This window comes from Ctenopharyngodon idella, chromosome 3 (assembly GCF_019924925.1).
Source record: "Ctenopharyngodon idella isolate HZGC_01 chromosome 3, HZGC01, whole genome shotgun sequence".
NCBI classification, from domain to species: Eukaryota; Metazoa; Chordata; class Actinopteri; order Cypriniformes; family Xenocyprididae; genus Ctenopharyngodon; species Ctenopharyngodon idella.
Genome location: NC_067222.1, coordinates 13,025,139 through 13,042,489, shown reverse-complemented (window position 1 = coordinate 13,042,489; position 17,351 = coordinate 13,025,139). Strand labels below are relative to the sequence as shown.

General features: G+C 37.6%; 3 protein-coding genes across 71 annotated transcripts in view; 1 reads left to right on the top strand and 2 right to left on the bottom strand.

Annotated features, from left to right (window-relative positions):
* The window catches only part of LOC127509830 (uncharacterized), a 502,366-nt gene that overhangs the window by 161,020 nt on the left and 323,995 nt on the right, over window positions 1-17,351 (top strand). The gene's annotated exons all lie outside the window — the stretch shown is intronic.
* The window catches only part of LOC127509908 (60 kDa lysophospholipase-like), a 390,873-nt gene that overhangs the window by 90,968 nt on the left and 282,554 nt on the right, over window positions 1-17,351 (bottom strand). The window lies entirely within an intron of this gene.
* Window positions 1-17,351, bottom strand: part of LOC127509999 (hepatocyte cell adhesion molecule-like) — a 220,653-nt gene that overhangs the window by 24,602 nt on the left and 178,700 nt on the right. The window contains exons 1-2 of one of the 12 annotated variants that reach the window (XM_051889472.1): window positions 1,601-1,683; window positions 1,074-1,394 (exon numbers count right to left, since the gene is read on the bottom strand). The exons of 10 other annotated variants lie outside the window; for them this stretch is intronic. In XM_051889472.1, the coding sequence (XP_051745432.1) occupies window positions 1,074-1,394; window positions 1,601-1,637 (358 nt within the window). In that variant the 5' untranslated portion in view covers window positions 1,638-1,683. Of the gene's footprint in view, window positions 1-1,073; window positions 1,395-1,600; window positions 1,684-17,351 lie in introns of those variants that run through there. One more of the 12 variants, XM_051889462.1, reaches the window with a different exon arrangement.

The window sequence follows — 17,351 nt, the reverse complement described above, 5'->3', positions numbered from 1 at the left end:
GTTAATAAATGCTTTATTAACATGTATTCCTACTGTAATTGATGATTAATTCAGGTAATTATAAAACATTTAGTAGTTGTCAGTGAACTATTTTTTGGAGCTCGTCCAAAGTGAGGACTATTTATGCCTTGGAAAGCTTTTATTAAAAGAGATTTAAAGAATACAGAACAAAGAAACTTTACAAAGGGTAATTTGATATAAATTTAAAAATAAACCTTTGAAATGTCACAGAAAATAAAAATTCCTGTACACCTCCAGAAAACTAAATGAAATTAAGCCTTTGCAATGTGATATAAAAATAACTTTTTTGTGTTTAAATAGTTTATTAATCATTTACTTGCATTTCCTAAATGATCATGAACCACTGACATCTCCTAAATAACTAGTTTGTAAATAATGTTACACTTAATTTAGAAATGACTAATTGATAATTTATAAAGTATGAAAATACAATTATTAAAGACATTATAGATATACTTATAAATCAAGAACAAAGCATTTATAGCTGTATTTATAAACTACTTATTAATGTCTATTATTGTTTTATAAATGATTAATTGACTGTTTACTAATGCTTAACTAATGCTTCATAGCATGTAGTTATAATAAAGTGTTACTCTTTGGGGGAGTAAAGGCAAAATGCGCAAGATATAGTACCTTCAATGCCCTTAGATGGCGATATCGCTTCTTTATATCAGAAACAAACTGCTGCAGAAAAAGTTAGCTGCCATGAAAAATGTAATTTGTAATTGCATTACTCATCACAAATGTACTGGAGTAAAAACTACATTTACTTGTTCGGTGTAGTCAAGTAGAGAGTAAAAGTTGTAGTAAAAGTTGTAGTAGTATCTTTGATACTCAGTACAACTACAAATTAGCCAAAAAGATACTTAAGTACAGTAACTAATTACATTTACTCAAGTACTTTACACCTCTGTTAAATTATAACAATGGATAAAAAGCACAAATGATCAGCATCATCACAGAATTCTCCATCATTTTATAATATTCTCAGCAACATTATCTGGTGAATTTAGTCAACAGATGTAACAAGATAGTAATTCTCTCCTCACCATAGACAGTGAGATTGATCGTGTTGATCGTTGTGTCTGTTCTGCTGCTGGAGACTGTATAAAGTCCAGAGTCTGTGGTTCTGCTGTTGATGATGGTCAGAGATCCAGTCTGATCCAGTTTCAGTCTGTCTCTGAATCTCCCAGCAGCAGTATTACTATAAAACTTGCTCTCTTTGTTTTTCTTCACTTTAGCTATGAGCAACTCAGCAAACTTCCACTCGATCTCTTCATGTGTCTGTATTTGAGTGAGACTAGAGTTCAGAGAGACTGATTCTCCCTCAGTCACTGACTCTGACTTCACTGCATCAGCAACAAACACACCTGAACACAAACACACATAATAACTCAAATTAATTCTTCACTCATTTCAATATACAGTCAATGAAAGGGACAGCAGCATCAACAAAAATATCTGACTATATTAATCTTATACAACTGGAAAATATTAGAAGCAAAATGAATGATGGAATAATGTGTTTGTAGGCAAATGATAAAATAAACTGAAGTGAGGCCATAAAAATACTCACCAGCCTGACACAAGCACAAACTGATGAAAATAAACATTTTATGAAATAGTTTGACAACAGAACTGTGATAATAGTCGTATCCTGACACTTGTCTAAACGTTGAATGTTTCTTAAAGCGGATGAATCTGCGGGTCTGTTGGAAAGTGGTTCAGTGAAACTAAACTCCTCCCTTCAGATACTGCCATGCCTTCTCAAAATGAGTTACAGAAAGGAGAGAATAGGAACTATTTCTAATAATATGACTGAAATATTAAAACGAGTGATCAGTGACTCTTAAAAAAGATTCATGAACTGAATTGAGTGTGTCAGACTCCAGACGTTCAGACATGCAGAGGATCTCCAGGAACAACATCACATCAAATTTAGAGACATTTTTGCTCCAAGCTCCTATTTATTTCAGATGCTGGGATGTGTCCGTCAAGATCCAAAAGAAATGAAATGACAAACTAATTCTGTTTTGAGAAAGAAAAAGTTCTGAAACTTAAAAGAATTACTGTCTGTGTGGGAGGAGCTACTGGACGAGTTTAACTGCTGGGTTTCTATAAAAATCTTCATTACACACTGGCAGAACAATCGACATTTGCAAGAGTACAGAACTTGGTTATTATAAGATTTCTGAAACTGTTAAAAAAAAATGTTTGATACGTTTATTTTCTTCTTGTTCTCCTGGAGTCTGACTGGTGAGTATTTTTATGGCTACAGTTCAATTTATATTATCATTTCTCCACATACAATCTGATCTTTATTCATCTTTCCTCTAATATTGTCAAGTTTTATCAGACTAAACCTTCAGAAATACTTCTGTGGAAAATGAAAAACTCCAAATGTGGTGTTTGTGTTTGTGTTCAGGTGTGTTTGTTGCTGATGCAGTGAAGTCAGAGTCAGTGACTGAGGGAGAATCAGTCTCTCTGAACTCTAGTCTCACTCAAATACAGACACATGAAGAGATCGAGTGGAAGTTTGCTGAGTTGCTCATAGCTAAAGTGAAGAAAAACAAAGAGAGCAAGTTTTATAATACTACTGCTGCTGGGAGATTCAAAGACAGACTGAAACTGGATCATCAGACTGGATCTCTGACCATCATCAACAGCAGAACCACAGACTCTGGACTTTATACAGTCTCCAGCAGCAGAACAGACACAACAATCAACACGATCAATCTCACTGTCTATGGTGAGGAGAGAATTACTTATTTTATAGCAGTCCTCCTTGCAGAAACAAAACGCATTATTTTTGTTAGCCTATACACACACACACACACACACACACACACACACACACACACACGCACACACACAAAAACTGGATCAATGATATGTTGTCTCAACATCCATTAGCCTACTTATAAAGATAAATAGATTAAACTCAAAAATAAAATACATTCATAACATTTCAGTCTGTACTTAACATATTCAAGTGTGTGCAACAAAAACATGTTTAGGTGAACATAAGTGTACGCGTAAAGTAAATTAAAAAAACGTAAGTAACATCAATTAGCATTACAACTCCGTTAAAATTAAGTAAACCGGTATTTGTGAGCTGCATGATATGTAAGTATTACTATATCCAGCCAATGAACGTTTATTGTGTTAGTGGGTGTATTCCTAAACTGGAAACACAATACAACGTTTTCTGAGGCATGATGTGGTGAAGATGGTGAAAGGAGGTAATTAAAGTTTAGCTTACATATTACTACGTAAAACATTACATTTTGACTTTTTAAACATTAATTAAAACACATTTATTTGTTAGAGGGGTGTTTTCCTAAACTGGAAGCACGCAGCGTTTTCTGAAGCGCAATATGTGGTGACGATGGTGAAAGCTAAAGTTTAGCTTTATATTAACAAAATAAAATGTGCATCGTCAAAGTACGGTCGTTTCATTTGTGGTCACATCGGGATTTATTAAACTCATATTTTGAACTGCTACAATTTCTTAAACAATCAAAAACGTGTTATTTATAAATACTTTGCTACTAGTTTTATATTTAGATCTCTTAGATAGTTTGTACATGTAAGTTTATTGCACATGAATCAAGAAACCAGTTTGCACACAAGTATTTTATAAATGTGTGTGCTTCCATGGAACGGATTGTTGAGAGCTTGCTTAAATGCATAGTGTTTGCATGTAGCCTATTAAATAAAAATTGCATAAGGTAAAAATATCGAGTTTGCACTAACGCATATGCATTGAGTTTTCACTCAGCTCCAAAAAGAATATATAATAAAAATGGAAAAAGCTAGCCTAATCATATTTTGTGTAGTTTAATACTGTTGTTTTTCTCTCTGCTGTCAATCTTTCCAGTGAGAATAGATATGATGCAATATTAAGATTAATATTGTAAGATCAATTTCTGGAGGTAACACTTTTTGTTAATTATACACTTGACTAGTTTTTGACAAATTGGCATTGCCAAAAAAAAAGAAAAAAGAAAAAAAGAAAAAAAAAAAAGTTGAACCTGGCATATTTTTTGCATTTTGGCTGATTTGTCTGCTTTAAAGACATATTTTTTTCTCAGTCAGTTTAGATATAAAAGCTTGTGTGTATCCATCATGAAAATCAACTTTTTGTTTCATGTTCTTCTCAGCCCAAAGCTGTGGAAATACACAGAGAAGTTGATTCAGTGTTTAATGTTGTACCTCTCTGACAACACTGATGATCTCATCAGGCATCACCCGAGGGCTGTTTCATAAAACAAGATTAGAAAACAAGCCAGGCTTATTTTAATTAGTCAGACTTACTGTCAGTGAATTCTGTTCATAAAGCAAACTTAAATTAGTTCAAACTCAGTTACTCTGGCAACTTATGCTGGGAAACTAGCCTGGTCCGGGGCAGGCTAACTGTCAGGCTAAGCTGAGCTCCTCTAACACTGACCAATAGGAACAAAATGATATTACAGCTGACTCTCTCACATACAATTATTTGATTTTATTAATTACTATCATTCAAAAAAAAAAAAAAAAAAAAAACTTGTGATAAAATGTTATGTTGCAAAATTGGTACACGTAGTTACTAAATAGAGCTAAAAAATAATTTTAAAAAAAATGGTGTGAGTTTAAGGCAATTTTTGATTAAAATATGAGTATGATGAACCAAAACATTTAAAGACAAGTGAAAATCAGTGTAACCTACAGGTTTTCTTTTTTTACTGGCTAAATGTTTTGTGCCCAAGATTTAATTAGATTGTTTTAAAATATATGAATGCATTGCTCTCTGGTTTTGTTTGGCGGCTGTAGTACCTTTATGGTTATTAGAAGAACATGTAAGGAACCCCCCATCGGCCCAAAAATGGAATCCGACGACCTGGGCGAAGGTTAACGCGTGTATGTCTTTTCAGCACCTCTGTGAAGTTCACTTAATTTTACTTGTTTAATCTCCAATTTCAAATGATTATTAGTATTAGGTTGTGTTTCCAATTAGAAATTAATCATTGGTTATGTATTAATTTAGATATTTGATGATTCTGGCCATCCCATACTTTCAATTATTCATTCATCAGGGACCCGATGCCGCACAGAGATACTCGCCCCGGGATTTGCGGTAAACTCACAGACATAAACTCGCCAGTCTGATCTTCGTCAGAGGGTGTAATAAGTTAGCTAATACCTTTAGTCGGTTACCTACTGCTCACTCGAACAAAAGTGTATTTTAATTTAGCCACTTCCATACAGCTTGCTAAATCAGCGGTAAACAGAAATCAAAAGGTCTTCAGATGAAGTGCCTACTGCTCCTTCATTCATGCACCTTCAGTTTGTTCTACCCTGGACACAGATTTACAGTAGCATTAGCCTCCCATAATTTACTGGTAATAATGATATTAGGAGAATCCAGGGTAAATCAAATGTAACATTTTATTTGTCAGGTAAAAGTGTATCATGTCAATTACACAAATAACCAATTAAAAGCCAATTCAGAAATCATAAATACATAACCTCAGTTGCTCAAAGATGACTCTAAGAGTAACAATTACATATACACCCATCACTGTATGGGGGCCTGTGGCTACAGAAGATCCCGCATGACTGCTTTGAACTTTCCCTTATATACAGACCAGAACAAAAGGATTGTAAATATTTACTACACCAACACCTGTTTTGGGGGGAGAGGAGAAGAGACACCACCCAAAAAGAGGACAGAATTCTCTTTAGTTCCCTTTCGAAAGGGAACTTCAACTCTGCGTTTTACTGCTTTGGGGAACCGTCACTCGTGACAGGTGTTTGAAATGCCAAGAATCACACCACTCCAATCCTATTGGCCGGCGACAGCCTATGACGTCATTACGGCGCGAACTGTGACATATAAAGGGAGCGCCTGAGGAAGCGGTCAACATCTTCTCATCTTCTCATTCCTTAACACCAGTAGGAATTACTCCATTTATGTCTTATAAACGTTCAGGAGAATGTGTTCATCCATGTCCCAGGGGTTTGACACTTGATTTACACGTTTCTGGCGTTTTTCTGTCTGGAGAGGAGCGAATGCATAGACAGTGCTTGAGGGTGCCATCTGTGTGTTTGTCTATTGTTCACTGTGAGCGTCTCTCCTATTGGGATGCTCCGTTCTCGTTTGACACTCTTCCCGCGGGAGGAGGTGTCTGCATCTGTGCCTGGTGATTCTAGCCCCGTGTGTGCTGAGGCAATACGGCGGCTGCAATCATAGGGCTTGCAGGTGAGCTCGCTGGGAAGTTTGAGAGAATTGTGTTCTTTCTCGGCTTCCCCGCGGCTGGATGTCGGTGACGTCCGTGTTTGATGTCCCCACGTCCGATAGCGAGTGCTCCTCTGGCTGCTGGGTTTGCGGAGCTGCTGTGTTTTTGGGGCGCACTTTTCGGCGGGCTGCAGCTGCCCTGAGGGTGCGTTAAGAAAGGGGCCGTGCACGGACAGCTCGATGAACGGTTCCTTTCTGTCCATGAATGTTGCGGCTCCCATAGACTTTTCATTCTCTCCTGATCTCCACGATTGAGCCGTTCAGATTTGGATCTGAGCCAGACAGACGGGAGGAGGAAGAAGCGAGAGTAATGGGTGATCAATTGTAAACACCATTGCGTTTGTAATCGATCCCCCAGCTATTTAAAGGGTGACTTATATCTACCCTCTCCTCTTCTTCTTTCACCTCCCATATATATGTGTGTGCAGGGCTTGACACTAACACCCGCCAACCCGCCAAATGCGGGTAGATTTCAGCTGTGGCGGGTAAGACAGCCACTCCCACTAGCCACTTTGGTGGGTTGAATATAATTTCAGCCTACAGTCAAATGAAAGGTAGCTAAGCTCGTCGTAGCACAAAATTACAATCCGATCACAATTCTTTATCGATTCACTTGCAGTGAAGGCGGAATCGCGCTGACACACAACAGAAGCGCTCTCTCGCATGTGCGCATGCGCTCTCTCTCTCTCTGTCGCACGCGATCAGATCTTCCTACACCTGAATAGTCAAGTACACGCACACACAGATGTCAAAATGTCCATCGTGTGGAGTATCTTGCGTGGATACAGTCGGTTATGGCTTAAGTGTACGTAAACAGATTGGTAAAAACTGGATATGTGTCAGTATATGTAGGCTACATGCATTTAGCAGCCCAATTAAATACCTGTCTGTCATTAATGTTAATCAAACAACAGAAGATGTTAAATGTTAAATAAACCTACTGTATCTGAAAAAAAGAGTTTAGACTATTTAATTTTCTATTGTATTTGTAACTTGCTAATTTGCTTCTTTGTTCTTTTTATATAGCCTAAAAAAATAACTTATACAATTATAAAATGTATCATATTATGGTCATATTACCCACACTTTGCCCACCCGTACATACCAGCTGATATACCATGTAGGCCTAGTCTTGATTTAGGTGGTCAATTTGAAAGTTTGAAAGGGTTTTAAATCTAGTAAAATTCAAGTAAAATGACTCAAAATCAAGTCATTTTAGCATGCCAAAGTCATATTTAATCAAATAAAATGTAATTTCCCTACAGCAAAATTATGGCCAGTGAAAATGCTGAGTGGCTAGTAACTTTGGAAAACCACTAGCCATAGTGGCTGATAAGCAAAAAAGTTAATGTCAAGCCCTGTGTGTGTGTATACACATATATAGTATGTGTGTATTTATATGCATATGTATATATATATATACAGTGGGTACGGAAAGTATTCAGACCCCCTTAAATTTTTCACTCTTTGTTATATTGCAGCCATTTGCTAAAATCATTTAAGTTCATTTTTTTTTCCTCATTAATGTACACACAGCACCCCATATTGACAGAAAAACACAGAATTGTTGACATTTTTGCAGATTTATTAAAAAAGAAAAACTGAAATATCACATGGTCCTAAGTATTCAGACCCTTTGCTCAGTATTTAGTAGAAGCACCCTTTTGATCTAATACAGCCATGAGTCTTTTTGGGAAAGATGCAACAAGTTTTTCACACCTGGATTTGGGGATCCTCTGCCATTCCTCCTTGCAGATCCTCTCCAGTTCTGTCAGGTTGGATGGTAAACGTTGGTGGACAGCCATTTTTAGGTCTCTCCAGAGATGCTCAATTGGGTTTAAGTCAGGGCTCTGGCTGGGCCATTCAAGAACACAGAATTGTTGACATTTTTGCAGATTTATTAAAAAAGAAAAACTGAAATATCACATGGTCCTAAGTATTCAGACCCTTTGCTGTGACACTCATATATTTAACTCAGGTGCTGTCCATTTCTTCTGATCATCGTTGAGATGGTTCTACACCTTCATTTGAGTCCAGCTGTGTTTGATTATACTGAATAAAAAAAAAATGAACTTAAATGATTTTAGCAAATGGCTGCAATATAACAAAGAGTGAAAAATTTAAGAGGGTCTGAATACTTTCCGTACCCACTGTATATTTTATATCATGCTCAGATACTTCTCATGGTCAGACTGATGGCTGGGCCCATAGTAATTATTTCTGTTGGCCCACTTTTTCGGTTTGATAAGGAGAGGATCTTTTAGGCTTAAAAGGACCCTAGATTCTATCCTTTTTCATGTAAAGAAAAGAGAGTATTAGGATCTTTGGTCTTTTAGCCGCAGGAATATGAGATAAAGGTCTATTTTATGTTTTTTAAAATAAGACCTTGTTTTCCTGTATAGTTTTTCTGAGTATGTAGTTGAGATCTTTCTACTTGCTCAGGTGCTTTTACAGTTAGGCTGTCGGCTGGCCTTTTGATAATATCTTTTCTAAAGGCTGCCTTCTGGCTTGATAGTGAAAGTGTTTTTAAGCTTAAAAGAACTTTTGATTTCATTCTTCTTCATGCACTAAAATAAGGAGGGAAAATCTTCGTTCTACGAGCCGCAGGAAGGTAAACTGGTCTATATTTTTGTTTATAAAAAGTGTAGACTTTGTTTTTCCTGTATAGCTTTCTTGAGCATGTAGTCAGTAAAGTTAGAAGGGGTTCTTTTGGGCAAAATAACTGTAGCATTAGGTTGGCTAGTTTTTCAAAACATGCAGGCCGCTTTATGGCCGCTATTTTGTAGCCTCCTATGTTAGAGTAGCTTCTCAGCTAATACTTTAGTTTGGTTTTAGTTAGCACTCGTCGCTTCAGTTATTTGTGTGCAGGACGGCTTATCGGCCGCCTGACACTGTTTGCTTGCAGTGCTTCATTTTCTCCTCATATTTGAAGGATTCAAAATGAAGCCCAAGCTTTGCTTGGCCCAGTAGGCCTTAGCTAGAGGCTAGGCTAGAGCTAGGTTTAAGTGTTTGTTTGTTACATCACCCTTATTATTACTATCCCTTTAGCTTTTGGTCTCAAGGTTTCAATACAGATCTCAGATCTGTTTTGTGAAAGCATTTATCCTGTTTGGATGTCATGTATTACAAAGCATTTGCATTTGCTTTAGGTTCTAAGCTTTAGCCCTACATACTTTCAATATATGTGAGCTTACTCTAGTGCTGCCACAGGTTAGCGCCTGTTTCTGTGATAGCAGGCTGTGATTAGCCTCTATCTATGAACGTGGTGTTTTGTTGTACTCCCTGGTCAGGGTTTATGTTTCACTGAGTGCATCACCTGTTGGATTGCACACTCAGGTTGAGTGTAGAGAGACTTATTCTGGTTAGAATAGTATGATCTCTGTTAGCTCCCAGTCGATCATGACCACAGCAGCTGTTTTACATATGCTGTTAGATTGTTGGCGCTCTTTTTGTAGCCTCTTTCGTAATACAGCTTGTTTCTGGGCGCTGTTGGTTTACGATCGTGAGTTTGCTCACTTAGCTTAGCACTGCCTCAGGCTTATGCTCATGTTGTTTGAGGTAGCAGGCCTTTCAGGCCTTCCTTAGACCATGATAGCATATTATGTGTACTGGGTACATTGCCTGTTGGAATGTGCACACCTAAGCTCAGATTGTGTAAGCTAGTCACCCTCAGTAAACTTTAGGGTTTAGTGCTGGTCCCTTTCTTGAGCTCGGGTCTTGTATATGACCACTGGCTGGCGCCACATGGTGGTACCCCTTGCCAGGCCTCCTTTGTAGCCTCTGTGTTGGCTCAGCTGGGTAGGTTATATCTAGACTTATTCCATGGTCAAGTCTTGTCTTATGACTCTCGCCGCCATCGGCCATGCCCACCTCTGTATGAGTAGAACGCAGTGTATACTTCTCTTACCTAAGTGTTATCTCGAGTACTTGGCCTGCTGGCTGGTCTTAGTCATGAAGCTACCACTGGCTGATGCCATGCGTTCATGGAGGTCGAAGGCCCCACCAGGGCCTCCTTTCAGTCTGCATATTGGCACAGCTTTGTGTGGGTTTCTATGTGACACATCACCATGGATGGGTCATGCTTGCCACTAGCTGACGCCGCGTGTGTTTATGGGTGTTAGGCCTTCACAGGCCTCCTATTTTTCACGCTGGAGTTTGGCTTTGTACTCCTCTCGCTTAGAGAGTAAAAGGTGCTTTTACTGAGTACATTTTTTGATTGGCTTGCCTCTCGAGGTGAGTTCTTGTGTTAAAACCAACTGTTGTCTGGTTTTATGCATTTGCTTCCTTGAGCTTGGTTTCCTTTAGCTCTAGTTGAGCTAAGTAGTTACCTTGTTTGTTACTCTGTTCTATTTTGCTCCTAGAACTTTAGTGGTCGCTAGCTGACGCCGCGTGTGACAGGTAGGCCTTAAGGGCCTCCTTTGGGAGCATGCTGGCATGTACCTTTCTAGTGTTTTCTTTCACAATTTCACTGAAAACAGTATAAAGGGATTTGTGTCGCTGGCTGGCCAGGGTTAGGGCTGATTGATGACCTTCTCTGTAGTCGGTTTGTTTAGCCTGGAGCTTGATAACACTGCCACGAGCTGATGCCACGTGTCTGCTGAGATTATAGGCCCATGGGGCCTTCTTTAGCGCGTGATGGCGTACGCTGTACTCCTCTTGCTTAAAGAGTAAAAAGGTGCTTTTACCGAGTACACTGCTCGTTGGATTGTGTTGGGCGGACTGTTTCGTGGGCACTCACAGCTACCTAATTACTTGGTTGATCATGCGCTCAGCATGCTCTGTTTTCAGTCAAATGGCCTTATGGGCCATCCTGAATACCACCATATGAATTGGGTTCTTGTTGTGATATTAGTTCATTTGTAAGAACTTTAGTTATGTTGTAGGCCAATTCTGGTCGGCCTCCATGACTATGTGCCTACAGTATGGTCTGTCTGTTAGGTTGAGCTTTGTACTTCCCTTTGGGTTGACTGCGTAATTGTGGTTCGTGCCTTAATGACGTCGTAGGCTGTCGCTGACCAATAGGATTGGAGTGTTGTGATTCTTGGCATTTCGAACACCTGTCACCAGTGACGGTTCCCCAAAGCGGTAAAAGTCTCGTTCCCTATTCTCAGGGAACTATGGTTACATACGTAACCTGAGACGTTTTGAGGCACTCCCTGTCATGGCGGTCCATATATGCCACTGCAGTAGACACTTCCTGCAGTTTAAAGGTGCCCTAGAATCAAAAATTGAATTTACCTCGGCATAGTTGAATAACAAGAGTTCAGTACATGGAAATGACATACAGTGAGTCTCAAACACCATTGTTTCCTCCTTCTTATATAAATCTCATTTGTTTAAATAACCTCCGAAGAACAGGCGAATCTCAACATAACACCGACTGTTACGTAACAGTCGGGATCATTAATATGTATGCCCCCAATATTTGCATATGCCAGCCCATGTTCAAGGCATTAGACAAGGGCAGAACGTCTGGATGCGCACAGCAGAATCATCAGACTAGGTAAGCAAGCAAGGACAATAGCGAAAAATGGCAGATGGAGCAATAATAACTGACATGATCCATGATAACATGATATTTTTTGTGATATTTGTAAATTGTCTTTCTAAATGTTTTGTTAGCATGTTGCTAATGTACTGTTAAATGTGGTTAAAGTTACCATCGTTTCTTACTGTATTCAAGGAGACAAGACTGTCGTTATTTTCATTTTTAAACACTTGCTCTGTATAATTCATAAACACAACTTCATTCTTTATAAATCTCTCCAACAGTGTAGCATTAGCCCGTTAGCCTCGGAGCACTATCAAAGTCATTCAGAATCAAATGTAAACATCCAAATAAATAGACCTTTTTCACAAGAATCGGAAATCACGTGACGCTGGGTAAAGTTAGTTCCGCTATGCGTCTACGGCTATTAGATTGATATGCTCTTTTTTTAAAATATCGCTTCTTACCTTTTCTGTTTTGTCTGTTTTCCAAGTTGCTGTTGTATAATCTACGAATAAATTATTTTCTACTTGTTTGTAGCTTATACGGCCACTCAGACCATTGCTCGAATTTACCGACAGGTGGATTACCAGCTGTCATACAGTAGCCTAAAGGCTACGCAGCTACTCATTCAGCAATTTCCCCGATCGTATTACGTACGATGAACATTATTTATATAATTTATTCATTTAAAAAAATTAACTCCAATATATACTTTAATGGGGGATATAAAGTTGTGAGATACATAATATTGTCATGAGTTTAATAAGTTTTAAAAATATATAGCATGTTAATCTCATATGGCATTACATCCCACATTCAAGCATATGTTATAACTAATCCTGATCGATTAAAATGATTAAACTAAGACATAATTAATTTCCAACACCACACTGTACACAACTATCAGTCTTTGCATTAATGTTGCAACAGCACAATAATACTGTGCATAATACACACTGTAAGATGATGACGACAGGAAAATGAGTGAGAGATGACTGAAGTGTTTATATGCAGAAATATCCAGGGTGCGAGCGGTCCTGTTTCATGAATCAGAGGATCAGGCTTGCGTGATAAGGGAGCTGCCAGCTGATCATTTCCCCAGCACGTCGCTAAAAACACTCTATCCCAATGTGCATACTATCCACCCTAAATAGTACTGAATATTACTAATGTCACATAGACTACTATTTAGGATGGATAGTATGCACGTTGAGAAGCAGGCACATGGAGTGCGATAATGGCACATGTGTCTTTACAGCACATGGAGTGCGATAATGCACAGCCGCGCCAAACAGACACAAAGAATATAACCAGTTTAACCGCCATCACTTCTAATTATTTATTAAATTTAGCTCTTAATGAGAGCTCTGTAGTCTCACCAATAATTCACCAAGAACGTTCAAACATTTTCATGACATTTAATTCGTTAAAAGACTTTGATTCCTGAGCTGGTTCTGATCGAGGCTATCTATCACTGTAACCGGAAAAACTTTTACCCAGCGTGTATCATTCCGGAAGCCAAAAACCCGGAAGTGTGAAAAAGGTCTATAGTATACTTACACGATCCGAAGCATGCATGCAGTATGCATGACGAACATCTTGTAAAGATCCATTTGAGGGTTATATTAGCTGTGTGAACTTGTGTGTTTATGTGTTTATGCACTGTATCATAGTCGAGAGCTCGCTGGGCAGGGAGCGGGAGATTTAAAGGGTCCGCGCGCTGAATCGGCGCATAGTTAATGATGCCCCAAAATAGGCAGTTAAAAAATTAATTAAAAAAAATCTATGGGGTATTTTGAGCTGAAACTTCACAGACACATTCAGGGGACACCTTAGACTTATATTACATCTTTTGAAAACTGGTTCTACGCCACCTTTAAGGTTAATGATTAATTGATCATTCATTTAAGTGATGATCGATCATGGGAATTTGTGTAAATGAATGTCCCTACTTCAAACCTCAATAATCAACTTAATAATGGCAGTAAATAAATTTCACCCAAATAAAACAGAAATGAAACAAACTGTAAAATGTATTTGTTAAATCTAAAGGTCTTTTGTTGTTATTTCAACTAAATTTGTGTTATATAAATTCATTATATTTTTCCCATTTTAAAACAATCTGAAACTACAAAGTAATGAAAGTAAATACACATTTGCAATGCTTTTCTTTAGGATGGTCATGGTGACCTTGAGGAACTGGAACAGCACACACACTGATCACGAAGGTGGATTCATGGATGATGGGAATTTTCTTTTTGTCAAATTGTCATATTTTTTATTTAGAAGTACTACAGTCATGATTTTTGGTTTCAGGCTAGTATTACTCTGGAAACAACCCTAAAATGCTTTATTTTTGTACTAATTGTGTGAAAACCTTTTGTTGAAATGCTGTCCAAAAATGAAGTAAAATACTTTGTTTTCTCCTAATTGTATGTTTTATGTTTATTCTAAAGACATTTAACGTCATTTCACTTTAATGGCAAATTAAAGTGAAATTATTGAACCTAAACACAGGAAAAATGCTGATAAAAATGCTACATTTAGGAGAAAATTTCAGATTGCACTTAGAGGCTTTTGCATCTGAAGTCTTCATTTTATAAATCTGAATTCTTTAAATCAAGAAATATCAATTCCCTGACAAATATCAGAGCTATTTTACATACTGAATTAAATTTATTCTCCAATATTTCCAGCTCGTCTGCCTGTTCCTGTCATCAGCAGAGACTGTTCATCTTCATCATCATCATCATGTTCATTGGTGTGTTCAGCTGTGGTGAATGTGGGTCATGTGACTCTCTCCTGGTTCAAAGGAAACAGTTCATTGTCCAGCATCAGTGTGTCTGATCTCAGCATCAGTCTCTCTCTACCTCTGGAGGTGGAATATCAGGATAACAACACCTACAGCTGTGTGATCAACAATCCCATCAGAAACCAGACCAGACATCTCAACATCACTGAACTCTGTCACACATGTGCTGCAGGTATATCAGCAGCAATATATATATATATAATATATATATTTCTTTTCTTTTCTTTCCACACACTAATCAATATTTCTATTTTAACGTTGCTCATTTCTTCTCTCACAAGACCGTATCCACTGTTGTGGCTTTACTGAAGCTGTGATCCGATTGGCTCTCTCTGCTCTGGTGGGCGTGGCTACTGTGGTTGTTCTGGTTTATGACATCAGATCCAGAAGTCTTCAACAGAAGAAGAGTGTCCAGAAATAACCATCAAACTCCGATTAATCAGATACTCAGGAAGATGGAAATGATTCAGCATGACTGGAGATATTATATTACATGGAATCTTTTGAGTAAATAGCATTTATGAATATATATTAGGGATGTAATGATACAATCAATATCGTGGTATCGCAACAGCAAAATTGTCTCAATATTATCGTGGTCACATGACTGTATGAAACAATATGTTTTCTGGGCAAAAAGTAGTTTTTTTTTCAGCCCGGTTCCAAAAACTGTTATGGTGTGATGGTTGGGCGAAGTGCGAGGAGCGTATCCTTTAATATAGACATCTTACATCATGAATATTATAACAATGAATGCACTGAAAAGCCCTCGCGCTACTCATATACGCCAGATATCAATGCAGAGAGAGAGAGAGGGGTGAACAAAGTCAAGCTGCATGATTAATCTTTAAAAGATTGCGTTCTCAATTTCATCACCCACATGATCTAATTCTGAAATGACAACGATTCGCCCGTGTATACAAAAATAAAATTGCGACATTAAAATGCGCTGCCGCTAATCTAGAGAGAGCAGTTGTAATGTTTAGATAAAAACAATCTTGTCAAACACACAGTATCATTATTTCTGTTACAAATGTTCCAGTTATCACAGAAGCATACAAAAGTTTATTATTCAGATAAACGCTGATGTCTACTTTACCGATCAAAATAGGATAAATCACTTTTTCAAAGTGCTTCAAATAACGACTGTATCGATGGCATTGTTACGCCACTAGGTGGCAACAAATTACTGTTAAAAATGTATATATCACTGAATAATTCTTTCAGAAACAAGTCTTTATGAATCCAACTTACAAAAATATAAAACCTGTCTGGATCTTACATGTGTGTTCAAGCATCTTATTTGTGTTAAATTTGTGGTAACACTTTACAATAAGGTTCATTTGTTAACAGTAGTTAATGTATTAAGGTGCCCTAGAACCCTTTTTCACAAGATGTAATATAAGTCTAAGGTGTCCCCTGAATGTGTCTGTGAAGTTTCAGCTCAAAATACCCCATAGATTTTGTATTATACAATTTTTTAACTGCTTATTTTGGGGCATAATTAAATATGCGCCGATTCAGTGTGTGTGTCGCGCTCCCCGCCCCCAAGCTCGAGACTCTATAATACATTGCATAAACAAAGTTCACACAGCTAAAATAACCCTCAAAATGGATCTTTACAAAGTGTTCATCATGCAGCATATCAGATCATGTGAGTATAGTATTTATTTGGATGTTTACATTTGATTCTGAATGAGTTTGATAGTAGCCTATGCTGTGGCTAACGGGGCTAAAGCTAACATTACACTGTTGGAGAGATTTATAAAGAATGAAGTTGTTTATGAATTATACAGACTGCAAGTGTTTAATAATGAAAATAACGACGGCTCTCTTGTCTCCGTGAATACAGTAAGAAACAATGGTAACTTTAACCACATTTAACAGTACATTAGCAACATGCTAACAAAACATATAGAAAGACAATTTACAAATATCACTAAAAATATCATGGATCATGTCAGTTATTATTGCTCCATCTGCCATTTTCGCTATTGTCCTTGCTTGCTTACCTGCATAAAGTCTGTTGATTCGGCTGTGCAGCTCCAGACGTTAATACTGGCTTGTCTAATGCCTTGATCATGGGCTGGCATATGCAAATATTGGGGGCGTACATATTAATGATCCCGACTGTTGTGTCACAGTCGGTGTTATGTTAAGATTCGCCTGTTCTTCAGAGGTCTTTTGCACAAATCAAATTGACATAAGGAGGAGGAAACAATGTGTTTGAGACTCACTGTATGTCATTTCCATGTACAGAGGGCTCCTTTAACTAACATGAACTAACCATGAGTAATACATTTGTTACTGTATTTGTTCATCATTGTTAACCTTAATTAATAAAAATACAGCTATTCATAGTTTGTTCATTTTACTTCACAGTGCAAATGTTAACAAATACAACTCTTGAGAATGTTAGAAAAACAATAGATGTTACCTTTGTCAAGGTGCAGCTGGTGCAATTATTTTATTTTATAAAAGGGAGTTTTAGGTCATTTAACCCATCTCATACTGTACCCCATACCTTTAAAAACAGTTATGATTAGAGGATAAACAAAAGAGGACAGGATATGACATGGTACACCATTGTAATGTTCAATCATTGTTTAACACTTATGGCACTTTTCTCCAAGTCTTCATTTCTTTTCTTTTTTTGAATATTATAATAAATATCGTATCGTGGACTTTATATTGAGGTATTATTGTATCGTGAGATTTTGATATTGTTATGTCCCTAATGTAATATA